The sequence below is a fragment of the Mus pahari genome, chromosome 9 (genome assembly GCF_900095145.1).
Source record: "Mus pahari chromosome 9, PAHARI_EIJ_v1.1, whole genome shotgun sequence".
Lineage (NCBI taxonomy): Eukaryota > Metazoa > Chordata > Mammalia > Rodentia > Muridae > Mus > Mus pahari.
In genome coordinates, this window is record NC_034598.1 from 11,774,586 (window position 1) to 11,792,855 (window position 18,270).

The window sequence follows — 18,270 nt, forward strand, 5'->3', positions numbered from 1 at the left end:
ACCGGGGGAGGATGCTCTTGTACAACTTTGGAGGGAAGAACGAGACGGTGCGTGAAACAGATTTCTGAGTTCGAGGCCAGCCTGGTCTACAAAGTGAGTTCTAGGACAGCCAGGGCTATACAGAGAAACCCTGTTTCGGAAAAAAAAAATTATTGCCACAAATTGCTTAGCCTAACCTACAGATCACCACATAGAAGCCATAGAGGCGGGGCTCCGTCGGGGAGTGCGGCCCAGCCAGCTCAGAACTACAGTTCCCAGAAGGCTTCGCGAGCCCAGGAGGGAAGCGGGGCCGCGGCAGGAAAGGCGCGAGCGAGTGAGCGAGCGGAGGCGGCGGCTGGTGCCCACCCCGGCGCGGTCTGGTTGGCAGCCGTCGGTGCGGCGGACTGACTCGGCTTAGCAGCCTAGCGTTCCCAGGCGCCGGCCGCAGCGAGCTCGTTCCTTCGCCCGGCCTGTGCCGGGATGTAGGGCGCGGGTCGCGGAGGCCGCGGGCGCGGCGTGGGATTTCGCCGAGGCCGCGCCGAGGATGGAGAGAGCGATGGAGCAGCTCAACCGTCTGACGCGCTCGCTGCGCCGCGCGCGCACCGTGGAGCTGCCCGAGGGTGAGGCGCCGGGAGGACGCGCGCCGCACTTTTCCGAGGCTGGCGGGCGGCGGGGGTGCGGGCGGGGGCGGGCTGTCCGGTGGGGTTCGGTCCGAGCGGAAATGCTTTCCGCGGGGTCCGGCCCCGCACTGGGAAAGGGTGCGGTGGCGCCTGGCACGGGCGCGGGCTGGGGACGTGCTGGGTTTGCTTAAGCGGCAGAGCGAGGTAGGCGGGCTGGGATTTATTTTAAATGCGGGGCGCCTCTCGGTTTTGGCACTCGACAGAGGTTGTCGGCCACCAGACAGGTGTTTGTGAAGCTCTCTTGGTGTCGCAGGCGTTCCTGCTGTAGGCTTGCCTGCCTCCATCGTTTAGTCCTGCAGACTTGTGTTGAGTGGGCTGGGTGAGAACTGGGGCTGAATTCACCCAGGAATAAGAGCTCCGCTTCGAACTTTGGCTTTGGCAAACTCCAAATAGAGGAGGTGGGGGCGGGGCTGGGGGCGTTGTTTGGTGGCTTGTGAAGTCAGACTAATCTTAGTGGCAGTGAGTCTTGGCAGTTACGTCTGTAACCCAGGCTTGGCTGCAAACTTTAGAGCCTCCTGCCTCAGCCTTCCAAGAATTTGGATTCTAGGCATTCGCCTACCTTGCTCTTCTCAGTTTGCTTTATTCCACCCCAACTCCCCATCATCCCAAACTTCGTTTTAGTTAGCTAAGGTGAGTGATGAGAAGAAATATGGAGTTTGTGAGTTTGGGGTTACTTTTTTTTTTTTTTTTTTTAAAGTTTTATTCTTTATGATTCTGAGTAGAGAAATTTGTGGCAACTGTTTCTCATTTTTTTTTTTTATTTGTTACTTTGCTAGAATGAAACAATTTAGAACATTCTAGTTTCAGGAAGTAAATGTCAGCTTCAACTTCTTTATTTCCGTCTGTGAATCTTTCACTAGGGGCTGCTTTCACATATTTTCTGATGTCATACTATCTATTGATAACAGCTGAAGGCTGTGTGCATAGGTTATTGACATTGCTATTTGTATTGCTAACTTGTATCCTGCATTTTGCATAAATATGATATAAAAGGCTTTGATATTTCCTGGTTTTAAACATTTTTAAATCTATATATTTTGTATATTTTAATTGTAGAAAAATTTGATAATCAAAATAAAGAAAAATCTGTCATTCTATTCACAATAGTAAACTTTTTTTTTCATTTTTACCTAACATTTTTCATACAGTGTCTTGTTTTGTGTTTAGAAAACTTCATGGATGTGTATCCATAAATGTAGTTAATGATTTGGCAGGACTTGGCAGGATGAATGAAACAAAAACTTGCTTTTTAAAATTTTAATGTTTTTACTGATTTTATGAAGAGCAGCTTTGCCCTTAAGACTTAGTCTTCTGTTTCCTAAGGGTTTGTTCCTAGAAGGTGAGCAGGATTTAATTATACAACCAACATTTAAAAGACTTTAATTATCAGTTTCTTAACCTATTCTTTGAGACGTTCTGGTCAGCAGTCTGAGTGCTTAGAGACTTGAGTATTGCAATTAAAAATAAAGTGTTTCCTCTTGTTGCTAGGCAAAAATGGCATATTGCTCACATCTGTTTGATTACAAATCTTCACTTGATTACAGTGAATTTGTTCATTTTGTTCTTTGAATTTACCTTTGTTTTGATGAATATTTGAATTCTCTTAGTTTGGCTCTTTCAGGTAGATCATCATGTTCAGTGAATTCTAAAATTACAAATTATTGTGGTTGTATTTTAAGGCTGAACAGAGAAGCTGATGAGACAGGTCAGTGTGTCAAGGGGCGTGCCCATCCCCAACCTGGCTGCCTGACTTTGATCCCTAGACCTCGCACAGAGACAGAAAGAGATAACTGACTCCACAGCGTAGTCCTCCGGCCTTCACGAGCATGCTTTGGAACACACTGATAATAATAAAAAAGACTGAACGGAAGTGCCGAGATCTTTCTAAAATTAAGAAATAACCTTTTTTTTTTTTTTTTTTTTTTGCTTTGTTAGAATTTAGCAGTCAATAAATATCTAATTATAAGTAGAATAAATTGTTAAAGTATATTTCTAATCAGCTTTTACACTAAAATTAGCATTGCTGTAAAGCACGAATAAGTAGATACTTGATGTACTGACTGGGATATTGAGAGAGCCCCTTATGTTACTATTGAGTGATGTGGTCCAGTCATCCCAAGCAGGGATAACAAAGTGTGAAAGAAAAGGAGGGGAAGGCAAAGAAATTATGTCGGAGATGTGGCCTCTCCGAGCTTTAGAAGGTTCATGTGTTTTGTGCACGATGTGGAGAAAGCTAAATTGTTAGGTTCACATTGAAGGCAGTTTGTTTAATAGGATAGAATTTGAGTGCATTTTAGCATATGTATTTGATTCATGGTCAGAATGACTGCCAGCTTTAAAAACAACAGCAACAGTGACAACAAAAACAACAACAACAGCAGCAGCAGCACATCTCTCCCCTTTTGTGGTCATTGCTGGAGCAGCAGTCAAATTGAAGTTCATCGTGACTTCTGTCCAAAGCAGCATCAGTGTCCTTTTCACGTGTGGAGGAAGATACATCTTTCCCACTTTTCAGAGAGCTGAGACAGAACTCTGATGTTCTGTCTGTGTCCGTTTGAAAGGATGGTGAAAGTCAGGCTGTATGAGGACATTACAGAGGCCAGCATATTGGTAAAAGGAGTCCAGGTCTACAGGAAGGAAGGTGTGGCCTGCATGGTGCAGTGAGGAAAGGCTGATGGCTCAGCTGTCTGGCCACTCACCCCAGCAAGGTGGGATCACCAGGTTCATGCTGGACAAATGCTGCAGAAAAAAAAAAAAATCCTGGAACGAAAAACCAAATCCCGCCAGGTAGTAAAGGAGAAGGACAGATAAAAGGAAGGGATGCGAGTGGAGGGCTCTGATATACAACTTTCATTTAAGACTGCTTAAGGAAAAAAATACCCTAAGTTTGAAGAGGAAATGAATGTACAGTAATAGGAACACTTGGGTCAATACAGTCTTCTGTTGAGTAATTTAGTTCTAAAACCATGTTAATAAAAGTGGCCAAGCTATCTGATTTTCCCATCCTTAGAAAGTGTTCTATTTCCACTTTTCAAGGTATCTTTGTGAATGTGGAGAAGGATGTATCTGAGAACAAATATTCTTAGTATAGTATTTCTTAGTCTCTTAAGAATTTTTAATTAAAAATCAGTTTATGCATATGGGTATTTTTGCCTAAAACTTTAGTGCTGGTGGAGGACAGACGAGGGTGTCAGATGTCTTGCATCGTGAGCGTGTGACTCACCGTGTGGGTGCTAGGAATTGAGTGGAGCCTGCATCCTCTGAAAAAGCAACCCTTGGATAGTCTTGTTTTAACATTACAGTTGTTATTTCTGTTATCCTTACATTTAATGTTTGTGATCTATCATCTGTCCATCCATCCTTCTGTCTATCCTTATCTGTCTTGTTTGAGAGACGTAGGGTCACCAAATGTAGCCCTGGATGTCTTGGGACTCTTATGTAGACCAGGATGGCCTCAAACTCAACAGATGTCTACCTGCTGTGCTTCCCTTAGTGCTGGATGGGATTAAAGTTGTGAGGTACCATGCCTGGTTGTGATCTATACCTTTATAAGGTTGGTGAAACTTAAAAAATGTGAGCTCCCTATCTAAATTTTAATATAAATAAGAGCTTTATAAACATAATTAATGCAAACGTTTTGATGGTCACTAATGCTTACTTAAGTTGTGTGCTTTAATTTGTTTTGGTTTCTTGAGACAGAGTCATTGTGTAGCTGTGGCCAGCCTAGTACTAAAGGTTGGTTTCAAACTCAAGGCAAATCCTCTTGACTCAGCCTTCCAAATGCTGAGATTGTAGGTGTGCCATCCTGCTAGGCTTGTACTGTCACGATTAAAACATTTAGGTTCACAAGTACAGGTATTACCTGTTTCTGACAGTTCGTTATGAGGTTACTTAATTGGGATTGTCATGGTTTAGAAGCTCCAAGTGGGTAATGTGAGAAAGAATGCCATGATGTCAGCAAAAACTTAGAACAATACTTTCAGTCCTGATCATTGTCAGTTGGTAGTTAGAGACAACAGTTTACTGAAGTGCAATCAGCATTTTAAAGAATTGGATAAAGAATTAGACTATAATGCATATGTTAAGAGAGAATTGTAGACCTTTTGGTGTTGTGTAGAGAGGACACTGGCTATTATGTAACATGTATTGTTGGGGCTCTGGAATCAGTCACTTAAATGCCAACACTACACAGCTGGCTTTTTAGGGCCAAAATAGGGATCATATTATACGGCAATTGTGCTATAAAAGGTCTCTTACATATAGTGATGCCTTGCTGGCTTTGGTTACATGAAAGAATTCAAGGCCAGCCTGTTGAGACCCAGTCTCACCCACAACCCCCAAAAGAAAGATAATATGTTTATTATGTATTATTTGTAGTTGAAGAATTATATCCACATACTGAATTTGGAAATGTTGATTAATAACTGGTTTTCATATTTATACTCACTAATAGTAAAATAGTGAAATAGTAAGTTTACTACATATAACTCAGTCCTATATTTCTTAGTACATATTTTTTAAACATAATCATAATACCATTATCAGCATCAATACAGTTAACAGTCTAGTTGTTTTTTCTTAATTGTTCTTAACCCGTGCATGCTTATTTTTCTTTTTTTTCAAAAATGTGTGTTAGAGCTGGGAATCAAAGCCAGGATCGGGCTGGTGAGATGGCTCAGTGGGTAAGAGCACCCGACTGCTCTTCCAAAGGTCCTGAGTTCAAATCCCAGCAACCACATGGTGGCTCAAAAAACCATCTGTAACAAGACCTGACGCCCTCTTCTGGAGTGTCTGAAGACAGCTATGTGTCTAATTACATATAATAATAAATAAAGCTTAAAAAAAAAAAAAAAAAAAAGCCAGGATCACAGGGCTTTTCTCATGCTATGTAAGCAGTCTACTATGGCCAGCATCTCAGCTCTTCAGGTTGGTTTGTTGAAGTCAGTATTCATGGTCAGCACATTATGTTTAGCTGATTCATCTCTCAAGATTTAATGTCTCAGGCCTGGTGTGGTGGTGGTGCATGCCTCTAGTGCCAGCACTTGGGAGGTAGACACAGGTATATCTCTGAATTCACAGCCAGCCTGGTCTACATAGAGAGTTTCAGGATAGCCAGGGCTGTTACACAGAGAAACCCTATTACAAACAAATAAACAACAAAGCAAAACAAAACCAAAAAACAAAAAGACTTAATAGCTCCAAAAACTTCTAGAAATAGTTTGAACTCTGTTGCACAACCATGTGAATATTGTTACTAGTAATGAATGGTTTACTTGAAAATGGCTAATGGTATGTGTTTTTATCACAGTGAGAAAAATATGTATCGTAAACAAAAGTCATTTTTGGCTGTTTTAGGCTTATAGGAAATCCAGCTTTCCTTTCAGCATCTCGTACTACCGTAGTACAGTTATCAAATCTAGGAAATTAACATGTGCACAGTCCCACTGTGAACTACACTGCAGAGTTGATGAGCATTCTAGCTTTCCCACTGTCATCTGCTTTAGCATGTACCCCAGCATACTCCAGCACATTTAGTTGGCTTCTTTGGTCTCCTTAGTGCTTCTTCTGATCCCTGAAAGGAGGACTGCTCATACATTTTGTGGTGTTGCTTGGTTTTGTCAGGTGTCTTCTGATGATCCGAGTGAGGTCACACATTTTGGGGAGTATGGTTTTTTCTGTGGATTGTAGGAGTTATTTCTAATGATATTACCTATTATCAGTCATTAAAGTGCTAGGTGCTGGGGCATTTACTGTAAATTTATTCTTTTTCCATTGTAGTTTTTAGGAGATAACTTTGGTTTAAGCCTCAGTGTTATAAAGGCTAAGTAAAATCTCTAAAATAACATACCATTAGTAATGTAAAAAAAGAAATAAGTTCAAAACATGGGCTGAAACACAACATAAATGCAATGTGGCATCTTAGATACTGAGTGCGTGTGTGGTGTATGTGCGTGTGCATGTGCGTGTGCGTGTGCGTGTGTGTGTGTGTGTGTGTGTGTGTGTGTGGTGTATGTGCGTGTGTGTGGTGTATGTGCACAGAGGCCACTGTCTTACACCCTGTTTCTGTGAGATAAGAGTCTCCCATTGGACCTGGAGGCTAGACTGGCTGTAGATGGCAAGCCGCGGTAGCTGTCTGCGTGTCTCTTAGTGCCCAGGGTTTTGGGTGCATGTCTATGGGGGTCGGGGCTCAGAACTCAGATCCTCATGCTTGTGCAGCAGCTGCCGTTGCTCACAGAGACATCTTCCCAGCCCCACAGATGTTGAGTTTTAATTTTTGAGGCACATTGTTTGTACCTTTATCTAGAAACATATGAATATAAGACTTAATGAAAAGCAGTAAGTATATAGTTCAGGTTTCTCTCTTAGTAACGATATTTGTCCATCTGTCTGCCTGCCTTTCTGTCTGTCTGTGTCTGTGTGAGTGTGCGATTATACATGTGTCTGAGTGGCCGTGAGGGTCAGAAGAAGAAGTCAGATCACTTGGAGCTAGAGTAGCTGTGAGCTGCCTGACATGGGGACCAGGCTCCAGATGCTGGTTCTTCCCTAGCGTCAGACATTCTTTAGCCCTGAGACATCTATTTCTTTTTCCTGTTCTCACACATACTTGGTTTTGTTTGCCCCTCCCCTTTCCCTCTCCAGTTCCCCATCAGTTGTTCATCCCTGCTAAGCCTATCCTTTGCCAGTGTTACTCCTTTTATTTTCATATCCTGTTTGTTCTTTTACCATCTCCATCTCTACTGCTGTCTTTTTTTTTTTTTTTTTTTTTGGTTTTTTTTGAGACAGGGTTTCTCTGTATAGCCCCTGGCTGTCCTGGAACTGACTCTGTAGACCAGGCTGGCCTTGAACTCAGAAATCTGCCTGCCTCTGCCTCCTGAGTGCTGGGATTAACCACTGCCTGACTGCTGTCTCTTAAAATACCCTTTTCCTTTTTTTGGTGTGTGGGTGGGGGGAGGAGAAAAGGTATTACAGACGCTGGTCTGGAGCAGTGTGTAACATTCCTTTTGCCTCTCCCTCTGGAGTACTGTGATATGGGTAGAGCCACCAAGCCTGGCATATAGTTAAGATTTTAGAATTATTGTAGCACATACATATCTTTTAATATCCTAATATTTAAAATTGGGGTGTTAAAATTTCTTTAATTTCTTAAGAATTTCTCTAATTATGCTTAAATAATAAAATATGTCTAAAAGCATGTCTTAAAAAATGCATCTTTTTGGAAATAAGGTGTCACTTGTTAAAGTACAGGAGATACTAGCTCTCCAGTTTTGCCTTATACCCATGGGCGGAGCTTTTCTATGGCCGTGTAGGAGGCATAAACAGCAAAGGAGATGAGAAGTCCTATGTTGTCATGGAATTTGCAGTGTGTTTGGTGTTGTGCCTGTTGGACCTCTTCACTTCTATGTACAGTTGGAAAAACTAATTGTTTGTATCACTTATACTTGAATCTGTTTGTGTTTGTTTTCTTACTCAGATAATGAGACTGCTGTTTACACACTAATGCCAATGGTGATGGCCGATCAGCACAGGTGAGGAGGCACTTGCTTCTTAGGTTCCTGCTCTCATGCTTTTCTTTGCTGGTTTTTAAAAATTGGGTATTTTATTTGTTTACATTTCAAATGTTATTCCCTTTCCTGGTTTCCCCTCTACAACCCCCCATCCCATCTCCCCTTACCCTGCTTCTATGAGGGTGCTCCCCCACCCACCCACTCACCCTCTCCAGCCTCACCGCCCTAACATGCCTCTATCTGGGGCAGCAAGCCTTCATAGGATCAAGGACCTCCCCTCCCATTGATGCCAGATAAGGCCCCTTTGGCTCCTTCAGTCCTTCCCCTAACTCCTCCATTGGGGTCCCTGTTCTCAGTCTGATGGTTGGCTGCAGGCATCTGCGTCTGTATTGATCAGGATCTGGCAGAGCCTCTCAGAAGACAGCTGTATCAGGCAAATCTTCTTGGCATCAGCAATAGTGTCTGGGTTTGGTGTCTTCATGTGGGATGGATCCCCATATGGGGCAGTCTCTGGATGGCCTTTCCTTCAGTCTCTGTTCCACTCTTTGTCCCTGTATTTCCTTTTGACAGGTACAATTCTGGGTTAAAATTTTGGAGATGGGAGGGTGGCCCAATCCCTCAACCTGGGGCCATGTTTAACCTCTGAATATGGTTTCGACAGGTTCTCCCTCCCTTTTGTAGGGTATTTCAGCTAATGTGATCCCTGTAGGGACCTGGGTGGCTCTTGCTTTCCTGGCATCTGGGACTTTTTGGCTGCTACCTCAAGTTCCCCATCCCCCATTTCCTGACCCTCTGTACATCTCCTCCATCTCCTCCCATACCTGATTCTGCCCCTCTTTTCCCCCTCCCCCTCCTCTCTTCCTCCCAGGTTCCTCCCACCCTCTCTTTGCTGATTTTTGAACAGTGTTGTATTGACTGTCAATCTCTAGATAGAGAACTGTTGGAATTAATAACTCTTGTAAAAGAACGCTTGCCTTTTTTTTTTTTTAACTACATTTTAAAAATATTTTTATTACTTATATATCATCAGTTCTTTTTACTTTCTTGGGGCTATAGGTCTGTTTCTGAACTCCTATCAAATTCAAAATTTGATGTCAATTATGCATTTGGACGTGTGAAGAGAAGCTTGCTTCACATTGCTGCAAAGTAAGCCTGAAGTAGTTCACATTACACTCCAGTTAGAGTAAGGGTTGGAAGCTTTGCATCCATTGCCTTACAGCAGCTAGGGGGAGATGAGAGCTGGCAGCTAAGGCTGCCCGTCCTGTTTAGCCCTTGATGTGCTGTGCTCTTCATAAACTGTTAGCCTTGATATGGAATTTATGTCTCAAGTTCATGTGCTCATAGTTTGCTTTAGGTGAGGCTTAGGGGTTGTCTAGATATGTGTAGTGTGTGTATTCACCAACATTTCTTTTACCTTACCACTGTGAGGGATAAAAGGGGCATGATGGATGCCTGTGGACTCAGCAGTTTTATACTGCTTACCTGGGTGGCCGTATCTTTTTGACACAGTCGTCCTTTCAGGATTTAGGTGGCAGTGTTGCAACTAATTGCTCATGATTAGCTAGCTCCCGGAAAGCCGGAAAGTCAAGAGTATTGTTTGGTTTCTTTGGGAAACTGATTGTTCATTTTACTGTATTTGAACTTGTGTTCATAGTAGAATTTAACATTTGGAAGGTGGGCGGTTAATTCATTTTTGTTATGAGTTAAATGGTAGGTAAATTGGAACCTTAAAAAATAGTGTTTAATAGATTTTGTTTGTTTTTAAATTTTGTCTACTGTGGCTGTTTGTTGAATGTATCTGGTTGTCTTTTATATTGTTGTAGCTGTGGATCTGTGGAATGCTTGGTTCTTCTGTTGAAGAAAGGTGCAAACCCTAACTACCAAGATATTTCAGGCTGTACACCCCTTCATCTCGCTGCTAGAAATGGGTAAGCTTTGTTTTCATATGATGCATTATCAGGCCTGGAAGTTTCCAAGGAACTCATTCTTGATCTTTTTTCTTCCCAACATTTATCTTGAGAAAAATTACAAAGTTGTTTTTTAGCTATTTTTAGTTTTTTAAGGATATTTGTCTAGTTTTCTTTTTAAAATTGGTCTCAGATAATTTTATTAATTTTGCAAATGATGGTCATACTTAATAATTTATTGAATTTTTCTGATAGTTTTTCTTTTGCAAATGGAGATTTATTATTATTTGGATATAATGACAGTCTATTTTATGCTTTTCTTGTTTCTTTCTCTGTTAATCTTTCCATTCCTTGGCTTATAGTATAATATAAACTATTTATTATATAAGGTTATATTATAGTATTATATGTTATATAATGTTATGTTATAATAGTTAATATATAGTATTCAATATATAGTAATATATAATATATAATATGTTATGCAATTATAATATAAACTACTTGTCTATATTATTAGTGGGGTTAAATTATTAATATATTACACAGTTTCTAATTGTTTGAGTGAATTGTATGACTAATATTTCTAGTGAATGGTAGCTCCTAATACTAAAGTTATTCTTCATTTTAGTTAATTATTTATTGGCAGTACTGGAGATTGTACACAATATATAAATGTCTAACTCCCACCTTTTTTCTCATTTAACTGTTGTCCTAGTTGCTTTTCTTGTTGCCCTTATAAAGTGCTCAGACAAAAGCAATTTAAGGGAGAAAGGACTTGTCTTATTCACAGCTGGGGTAGGGTTCCGTTTATCGTGATGTGAAAGTCAGGGTGCTGGGAGCTGGAAGAAGCTGATGACATCACACTCATCACACTCCTGCAGGGAGCAGGAGCAGAGGGTGCAGTGGGCGGTGAAGGCGAAGGCCGTGGCGGGGTGGTTGCTGCTGCTGCTGCTCCCTTCCTCTACTTGGGTTGGCCAGGGTTTCAATCAGGGATTGGTTTGACATGCCCACAGCAAGTAGTGAAATCAAGATAACCCCCCAAAGGCATGGCCAGAGACTTCTGAAGTGATTCTAGATCTCACAATCACAGCTGTGTGGAAAAACTTCCTAAATACCAAACCAACAATACTAGTGATCCCAAAATGTGAAAACTTAGGGATGGCATACTAGGTTTGCCATCTGTTTGCCTATTCCTGATAATTCTGGTCATTATTGACCAATGTCATTGTTATTGTGTGCTATTTTAAGCCCTTCTGTGCTGCTCATGGCGTTTCTTGTCTTTGTCCGCCACGTTTCAAATGTTACATCCCTTTGCTTTTGTCCTGTGTGCTGATTAGATCTTTGTCAACTTGATCCAGCTAAAGTCATTCGGAGAGAACTTCATGTGAGGAAATGCTTCAATCGTATTGGCATGTAGGCACGTCTGTGGGACATTTTCTTGATTAATGATTGCTGTGGTAGGATCTATCCTGCTGTTGGTAGTGCCACCCCCAGGGCAGACTGAAGTGGAAACTTAAGGGTTCTTTGGAAAGTCAGTTGTGTTGGATGGTGTGTTGCTGGGGCAGACATGTGAAGGACAGTGACAGAGGCTGAGGCCGAGCTTGGCTTGCTGGACAGTGCTTATTGGTCTCGAGTCCTTACTTATCTTTGCTGAGAGTGTCACAGCTGAGAACTTCCCCTGGCATTCCTGGTGGCCCTGGTTCCCCCTGCTGACTGGTGCTGAAGCTGAGGCCTGGCTGTCTCTGCTAGGTAGTGCCACTGCTGCTGATTCCTGTTTGCTCTCCTGACACTACTGAACAGGACTGCTGGTATATCCATGAAGCGTTTGTGAGTGGATCAGGCTGCCACTGCTGACTTGTGAACTGAACTGCTGATTTCCAGACAACACAGATGGGATCTGCTCTAAAGAATCTTTCTAAACAGGTTCATTCCCCCTCACCCCCATCCTTTCTTTTCCGCTACCTCTGGTGAGTGTAGGCTTGAAGGGAGGTTAAAGTGTTTAGGAACCATCACTAGCAATAAGGTTTGAAAAAAATTAAGTTACAGCAGATGGTCCTGGGTTGTATAAGATATAAATGATACCAAAATAAACCATCATTTTAGTAGCATTTCCTAATCCAGTGGGATTTTAATAAGCATATATCATTTGCCTATTAAGAAAATAAAAAATCTTCTCAAAGTTTTTTGATCTAGGATTTGAGGAATTTAGATTTATAAATCTTTTTCAAAGATTGTAAATTTTCTCTGTCAGTCTACTTTCCTGTTGTGTGTCTTTTAATTAATCTCTTTGACTGAGATTAATGAGTGAGCCAATTTAACTGTGCACTAATTGATAAATAACCACGTACCAAGTAAGTAACCATTTGAACATTAGATATGTTGTTGTGTGACACACCTGAAGACACAATTGTTAGTTACTTTTTAGATATATTGATTGTATTGGCAGGATAATGACATCTTTCTTGAATGGTTACATATCTTACAATGCTTTTGAACAGTTAACAGAGGAAAGGACACTTGGTGCAGGGGAGGGATTAAAGAGTTCCTTTAGATGAAGTATGTGAGGACCAAGGTGTCAGACTCATAAGACAGAATGGTCTTGTTCTTCTAGAGAGACTGTTCAAGTATAGTGCTTCTGAAATCAAGGCCTTTTAAGGGGAACATACAAAGTACTTTTGATCATTATTGTCAACAGTAATTGAAATGACATTAGCATTTTAAAGATACAGAAGTAGGGCAGGTAATGCATAATTCACTTAGCAGTCAGCAAAATGAAAAGGTGCAGACAGTGTATTCTCTTCTTAGATGCCTTTCTTGTGTTTACCAAGAATACTTGTGACATTCAGTACTTAAATATTTTATCTTTTATTGCTTATTGAATGGTTGCCTTGTACAATATGGAAATCCTTACTAAGAGTTTGCTAAATGACTCAAGTATTCAATTCTTCTGGAGCTATTGGTATTTTTCAAAATAACTTTTTATGGGGCCTGCAAGGTGGCTCTCCAGGTAAAGGTGCCCATGATCAAGTCAGATGACCTAAGTTCAATCCTTGGTTCCCACCTGGTCGAAAGACAGGAGGGACTTCTACAAGAACTCCCGACTTTGAGAGGCAGGCCATGGCATATACACACATGGTAAATAAAAATGTAGTAAAAGCAAAAGAGGCCTTGAAGGAGGTTTCCTCCTTTAATAACTAGGCAGTGGTGGCACATACCTTTAATTCTAGCATGAGGGAGGCAGAGGGAGATCTCTGATTTTGAGGCCAGCCTGGTCTACAGTTCCAGGACAGAGAAATCTTATCTCAAAAAACCAACCAAACAAAAAAGTGTTTTACTATAATTGAAGTATGAAATCAAATTTGTCCACACTAAAGTGTAAGTTATATAACAACTTGGTCCTTTTAGCTGGTTTAGTTTCTTTTGCGTCCCTCAACTGTTCCTGTCAGGTGGACAGTGTATATCCATTGGCTTGCTTTGTCACGTGGACAGTGCATATATGTTGGCCTGCTTTGTCAGGTGGATAGTGTATATTTGTTGGCCTGCCTTGTCAGGCAGAATAACCTTCATTATAGCTGCAATAAACTTTAAATTACTGCTCCTTTTTTATTTTCTTATCTGGCTGCTCCCCCTGTCAGACCTCATCTTTTTAAATTTTATCTTTTGTTTGCCCCCTCCAATCATACACTTGCTCATCTGAGAAGAGTTAAGTTCTTCCAGCTTTGAACAATAACTGCATATAGAAACTGTAAAGTAAGTTACAAGAGAACAGTTGCCCAAGATTCCGAATTTGTTTTTAAAGCTAGAGCATGTGTATTATGTGGCCTATGTCTTCACTGAACTAGTCCTCACTGCTCTAATAGGCTGAAGATGCTCAACTGTCACATCAAAAGAACCAGTGTCCCAACCCGCAGGACAGTGCATAAGGACTGGGGAACCACCTGGAAGAAAATGGGGAAACAAGAAATGCAAAGAACAGACAGCAAGTCAAGTCTGATCAAGCTGACCAATTTTATTTTTCCCAGGCAGGTTTTATACCCATAGAAGCAGGATATGGGGAGGGGGATGACGCAGAATCGCTTTGTTTCTGGGGGAACGCACCTGTTCCCCAAAGCAGGATATTGGCTAGGTTAAAAAGTTCAGCTCGAGGAACAGAATAGAGAGGGTTGCTAGGTACCTGTCCACAAGAACTATAGCTATTTGTTCTTAACTGGGGGTAGTACTTTCCCATAGAGGCCTCAACTTTTTCCCACAGAAATCTCAACTAAGCTAGTACTTTTCCACTAAGGCCAAGACTTTGTAAGTAAGCACTTATGGCTGACAAGGCAGTTAACAGGGTTGCTCCCAACAAACCAGCATTATTCCAGCAGCATCCATTCCTTTTTAAAATTTTTTTCTTTTATTATTATTATTATTATTAATCATTCCATTCCTTTACATCTCAAATGATATCCCACTTACCTAAGGTCACCCCCTCCGCCACCCCCCAATCCCATGATATCCTACTTGCTGGTAATCCCTCCGCCAACCCTCATCTCCCCTCTGCCCTCCCCCCTCTCTTTTGCCTGTATGAGTGTGCTCCCCTATCCACCCACACTCTCCCGCCCCACTGCTCCCGCATCCTCCTACTCTGAGCCATCAAACCTCCCTGGGACCAAGGGCCTTCTCCCATTGCTGTCGGGCAAGGCCATCCTCTGCTCATATGTATCTGAAGCCAAAGATCCCTTTAGGTACACTCCTTGGTTGGTGGCCTAGTCTTTGGGAGGACTGGGTGGTCAGGCCAGCCTATGTTGTTTTTCCAGTGGGGTTGCAATTCCCCTCTGCTCTTCCAGTGTTTCTGCCAGCTTCCCTACCAGGTTCCCTGAGTTCCTGGTGGTTGGCTCCAAGCAACTGCCTGTGTATTGATCAGTTGCTGGCTGAACCTCCCCAGGAACTGCCACACTTGGTTGTTGTCCATAAGCACCTCTTAAGCATGGCAACAGTGTTAGGTTTGGTATCTGAAGACATGATGTATCCCCAGGTAGGGCTGTTCCCTGGTTGACCCTTCCTTCAGTCTCTGTTCCATTTTTTTGTCCCTGTTCTTTCTTTGGACAGGAACATTTCTGGGTTAAAAAAGACTTTGATGTGGATGTGTGGCTCTATCTTTCTGAGGAACTGCCAGACTAATTTCCAGAGTGGTTGTACCAGCTTGCAACCCCACCAGCAATGGAGGAGTGTTCCTATTTCTCCACATCCTTGCCAGCATCTGCTGTCACCTGGATTTTTGATCTTAGCCATTCTGACTGGTGTGAGGTGAAATCTCAGGGTTGTTTTGATTTGCATTTCCCTGATGACTAAGGATATTGAACATTTTTTAGGTGCTTCTAAGCCATTCAGTATTCCTCAGTTGAGAATTCTTTGTTTAGCTCTATACCCCCCTTTTTTTTTAATAGGGTAATTTGTTTCTCTGGAGTCTAACTTCTTGAGTTCTTTGTATATATTGGATATTAGCCCTCTATCAGATGTAGGATCAGTGAAGATCTTTTCTCAATCTGTTGGTGGCCTTTTTGTCTTATTGACAGTGTCCTTTGCTTTTGCAATTTTATGAGGTACCATTTGTCAATTCTTTTTTTTTTTTTTCTTTGAGACAAGGTTTATCTGTATAGCCCTGGCTATCCTGGAACTCACTCTGTAGACCAGGCTGGCCTTGAACTCAAATCCGCCTGTCTCTGCCTCCCGAGTGCTGGGATTAAAGGCGTGTGCCACCATCACCCGGCCCATTTGTCAATTCTTGATCTTACATCACAAGCCATCGCTGTTCTGTTCAGGAATTTTCCCCTGTGCCCATATCTTTGAGGCTCTTCCCCACTTTCTCCTCTATAAGTTTCAGAGTCTCTGGTTTTATGTGGAGTTCCTTGATCCACTTGGACTTGAGCTTTATACTAGGAGATAAGAATGGGTTGATTTGCCTTGTACATGCTGACTGACAGTTGAGCGACCACCATTTCTGGAAAATGCTGTCTTTTTTTTTCCACTGGATGATTTTAGCCCCTTTGTCAAAGATCAAGTGGCCATAGGTGTGTGGATTCATTTCTGGGTCTTCAATTCTATGCCATTGATCTACCTGCCTGCTGCCACTGTACCAGTACCATGCAGGTTTTAGCACTATTGCTCTGTAGTACAGCTTGAGGTCAGGGATGCTGATTCCCGAGAGGTTCTGTTACTGTTGAGAGTAGTCTTTTCTATCCTGGGTTTTTTGTTATTCCAGATGAATTTGAAAATTGGTCTTTCTAAATCTATGAAGAGTTGAGTTGAAATTTTGATGGGGATTACATTGAATAGATAGATAACTTTTGGCAAGATGGCTATTTTTACTATATTAATCCTGCCAATTCATGAGATGGGAGATCTTTCCATCTTCTAAGACCTTCGATTTCTTTCTTCAGAGACTTGAAGTTCTTATACCGATCTTTGACTTGCTTAGTTAGATTCACATCAAGATATATATTTGTGACTTGTGAAGGGTGTTGTTTCTCTAATTTCGTTCTTAGCCTGTTTATCCTTTGTGTAGAGGAAGGCCACTGAATTGTTTGAATTAAGTTTAATATCCAGCCACTTTGATGAAGTTGTTTATCAGGTTTAGGAGTTCTCTGGTGGAATTTTTGGGGTCACTTAAGTATAAGATCATATCATCTGCAAATAGTGATTTTTTTCACTTCTTCCTTTCCAATTTGTATCCCCTTGATTTCCTTTTGTTGTCCAATTGCTGTGTCTAGGACTTCAAGTACTATATTGAATAGGTAGGGAGAGAGTGGGCAGCCTTGCCTAGTCCCTGATTTTAGTGGGATTGCTTCAAGTTGCTCTCCATTTAGTTTGATGTTGGCTACTGGTTTGCTGTATATTGCTTTTACCATGTTTAGGTATGGGCCTTGAATTCCTGATCTTTCCAAGACTTTTTATCATGAAAGGGTGTAGGATTTTGTCAAATGCTTTCTCAGCATCTAATGAGATGATCATGTTTTTTTTTTTTTTTTTTTTCTTTTGAGTTTGTGGATTACGTTGATGGATTACCTTATATTGAACCATCCCTGCATCCCTGGGATGAAGCCTACTTGATCATGATGGATAATCCTTTTAATGTGTTCTTGGATTTGGTTTGGAAGAATTTTATTGAATTTTTTTTTATTAGATATTTTCTTTCTTTACATTTCAAATGCTATCCCGAAAGTTCTACAGAGAATGGAAATTGGAAGTCAAAAAGTCTTTGTATTTCAAAATAGGGTCTCAAACATTTTGTAATTTTCATTTAAATTGTTAGGAGGCTTGGAGTTACTAGTTTATCTATTGTCCAATACTGTTTAATAGAGCACTGAATAAATGATACAAGTTGTCAGTGGATGAGTAATCAGCTAATAGCTCTTCTAGTAATTGATTTATTTTTCTTCAATAAGTTGCATAAACCAAAAACCATAAATTATAGGTTATCATTTATTTGTAGGTTACAGATTGGTCAATTTTGAAACTCTTGAGTTTAAAAATATTTGGAGGGTAAATTATGAGTTCATAAAGAGCAAAATACTTTTGCTTAGTATTCTAGCCGTAAAACCCAGCAAAAAAGCTGCTTAGTTGTTGGGCTGTTTGACTGAGATCGTGGAAAGTAGTAGTAGTGTGTATTAAGTAAGAAAGGAACAATAGGTTTCTTGTCTGTGTTGCCCTGTACCTTTTGCTGTTTGATTTTGGAATTGAGAGCATTACATGGGTACTTTTCTTCAACCTGCCTACCGTAAAGCTTTTCATGTCTGTTTGCCTGGCCCATTTCAATCAGAGTGCTTATTTTGGAGCTAGGCCAATGATCTACATTGGATTCTTAATAGTCTTACAATTCCATCTGTATGGACACAGTAACAGACCCACCTTCAGAACAGTGTACCTTCATCATTCCCACTCCTTCACTTCCCCTCTCCAAGTTCATGAGCTTTTAGTTACATGTACATAATGTGTATGTATAATACATATATGCATGTGTATAATTGTATGTAGGACTGGATCAGGCTGAAGGGACATTTATGAGCAGACTCAGGTTATTGAGTTCATTTACTTTGCTGTATGCTGACCACTTGTAATCTGTGTGTGAGCTCATCTCTTTAGGAGACCGATTCTCTCTCAGCAGGCATTTACCACCTGAAGCTCTTCATCTAAGGGTGAGACTGTTTGGAATCC

The 18,270-nt window shown here is 41.3% G+C and overlaps 1 protein-coding gene across 1 annotated transcript in view; it reads left to right on the top strand.

The window, feature by feature from the left end:
* Positions 1-268: 268 nt before the first annotated feature.
* The window catches only part of Hace1 (HECT domain and ankyrin repeat containing E3 ubiquitin protein ligase 1), a 118,143-nt gene continuing 100,141 nt past the window's right edge, over positions 269-18,270 (top strand). Inside the window, exons 1-4 of the mRNA XM_021204341.1 lie at positions 269-599; positions 8,131-8,185; positions 9,221-9,310; positions 9,988-10,092. Of these exons, the coding sequence (XP_021060000.1) occupies positions 524-599; positions 8,131-8,185; positions 9,221-9,310; positions 9,988-10,092 (326 nt within the window). The 5' untranslated portion in view covers positions 269-523. The remainder of the gene's footprint in view (positions 600-8,130; positions 8,186-9,220; positions 9,311-9,987; positions 10,093-18,270) is intronic.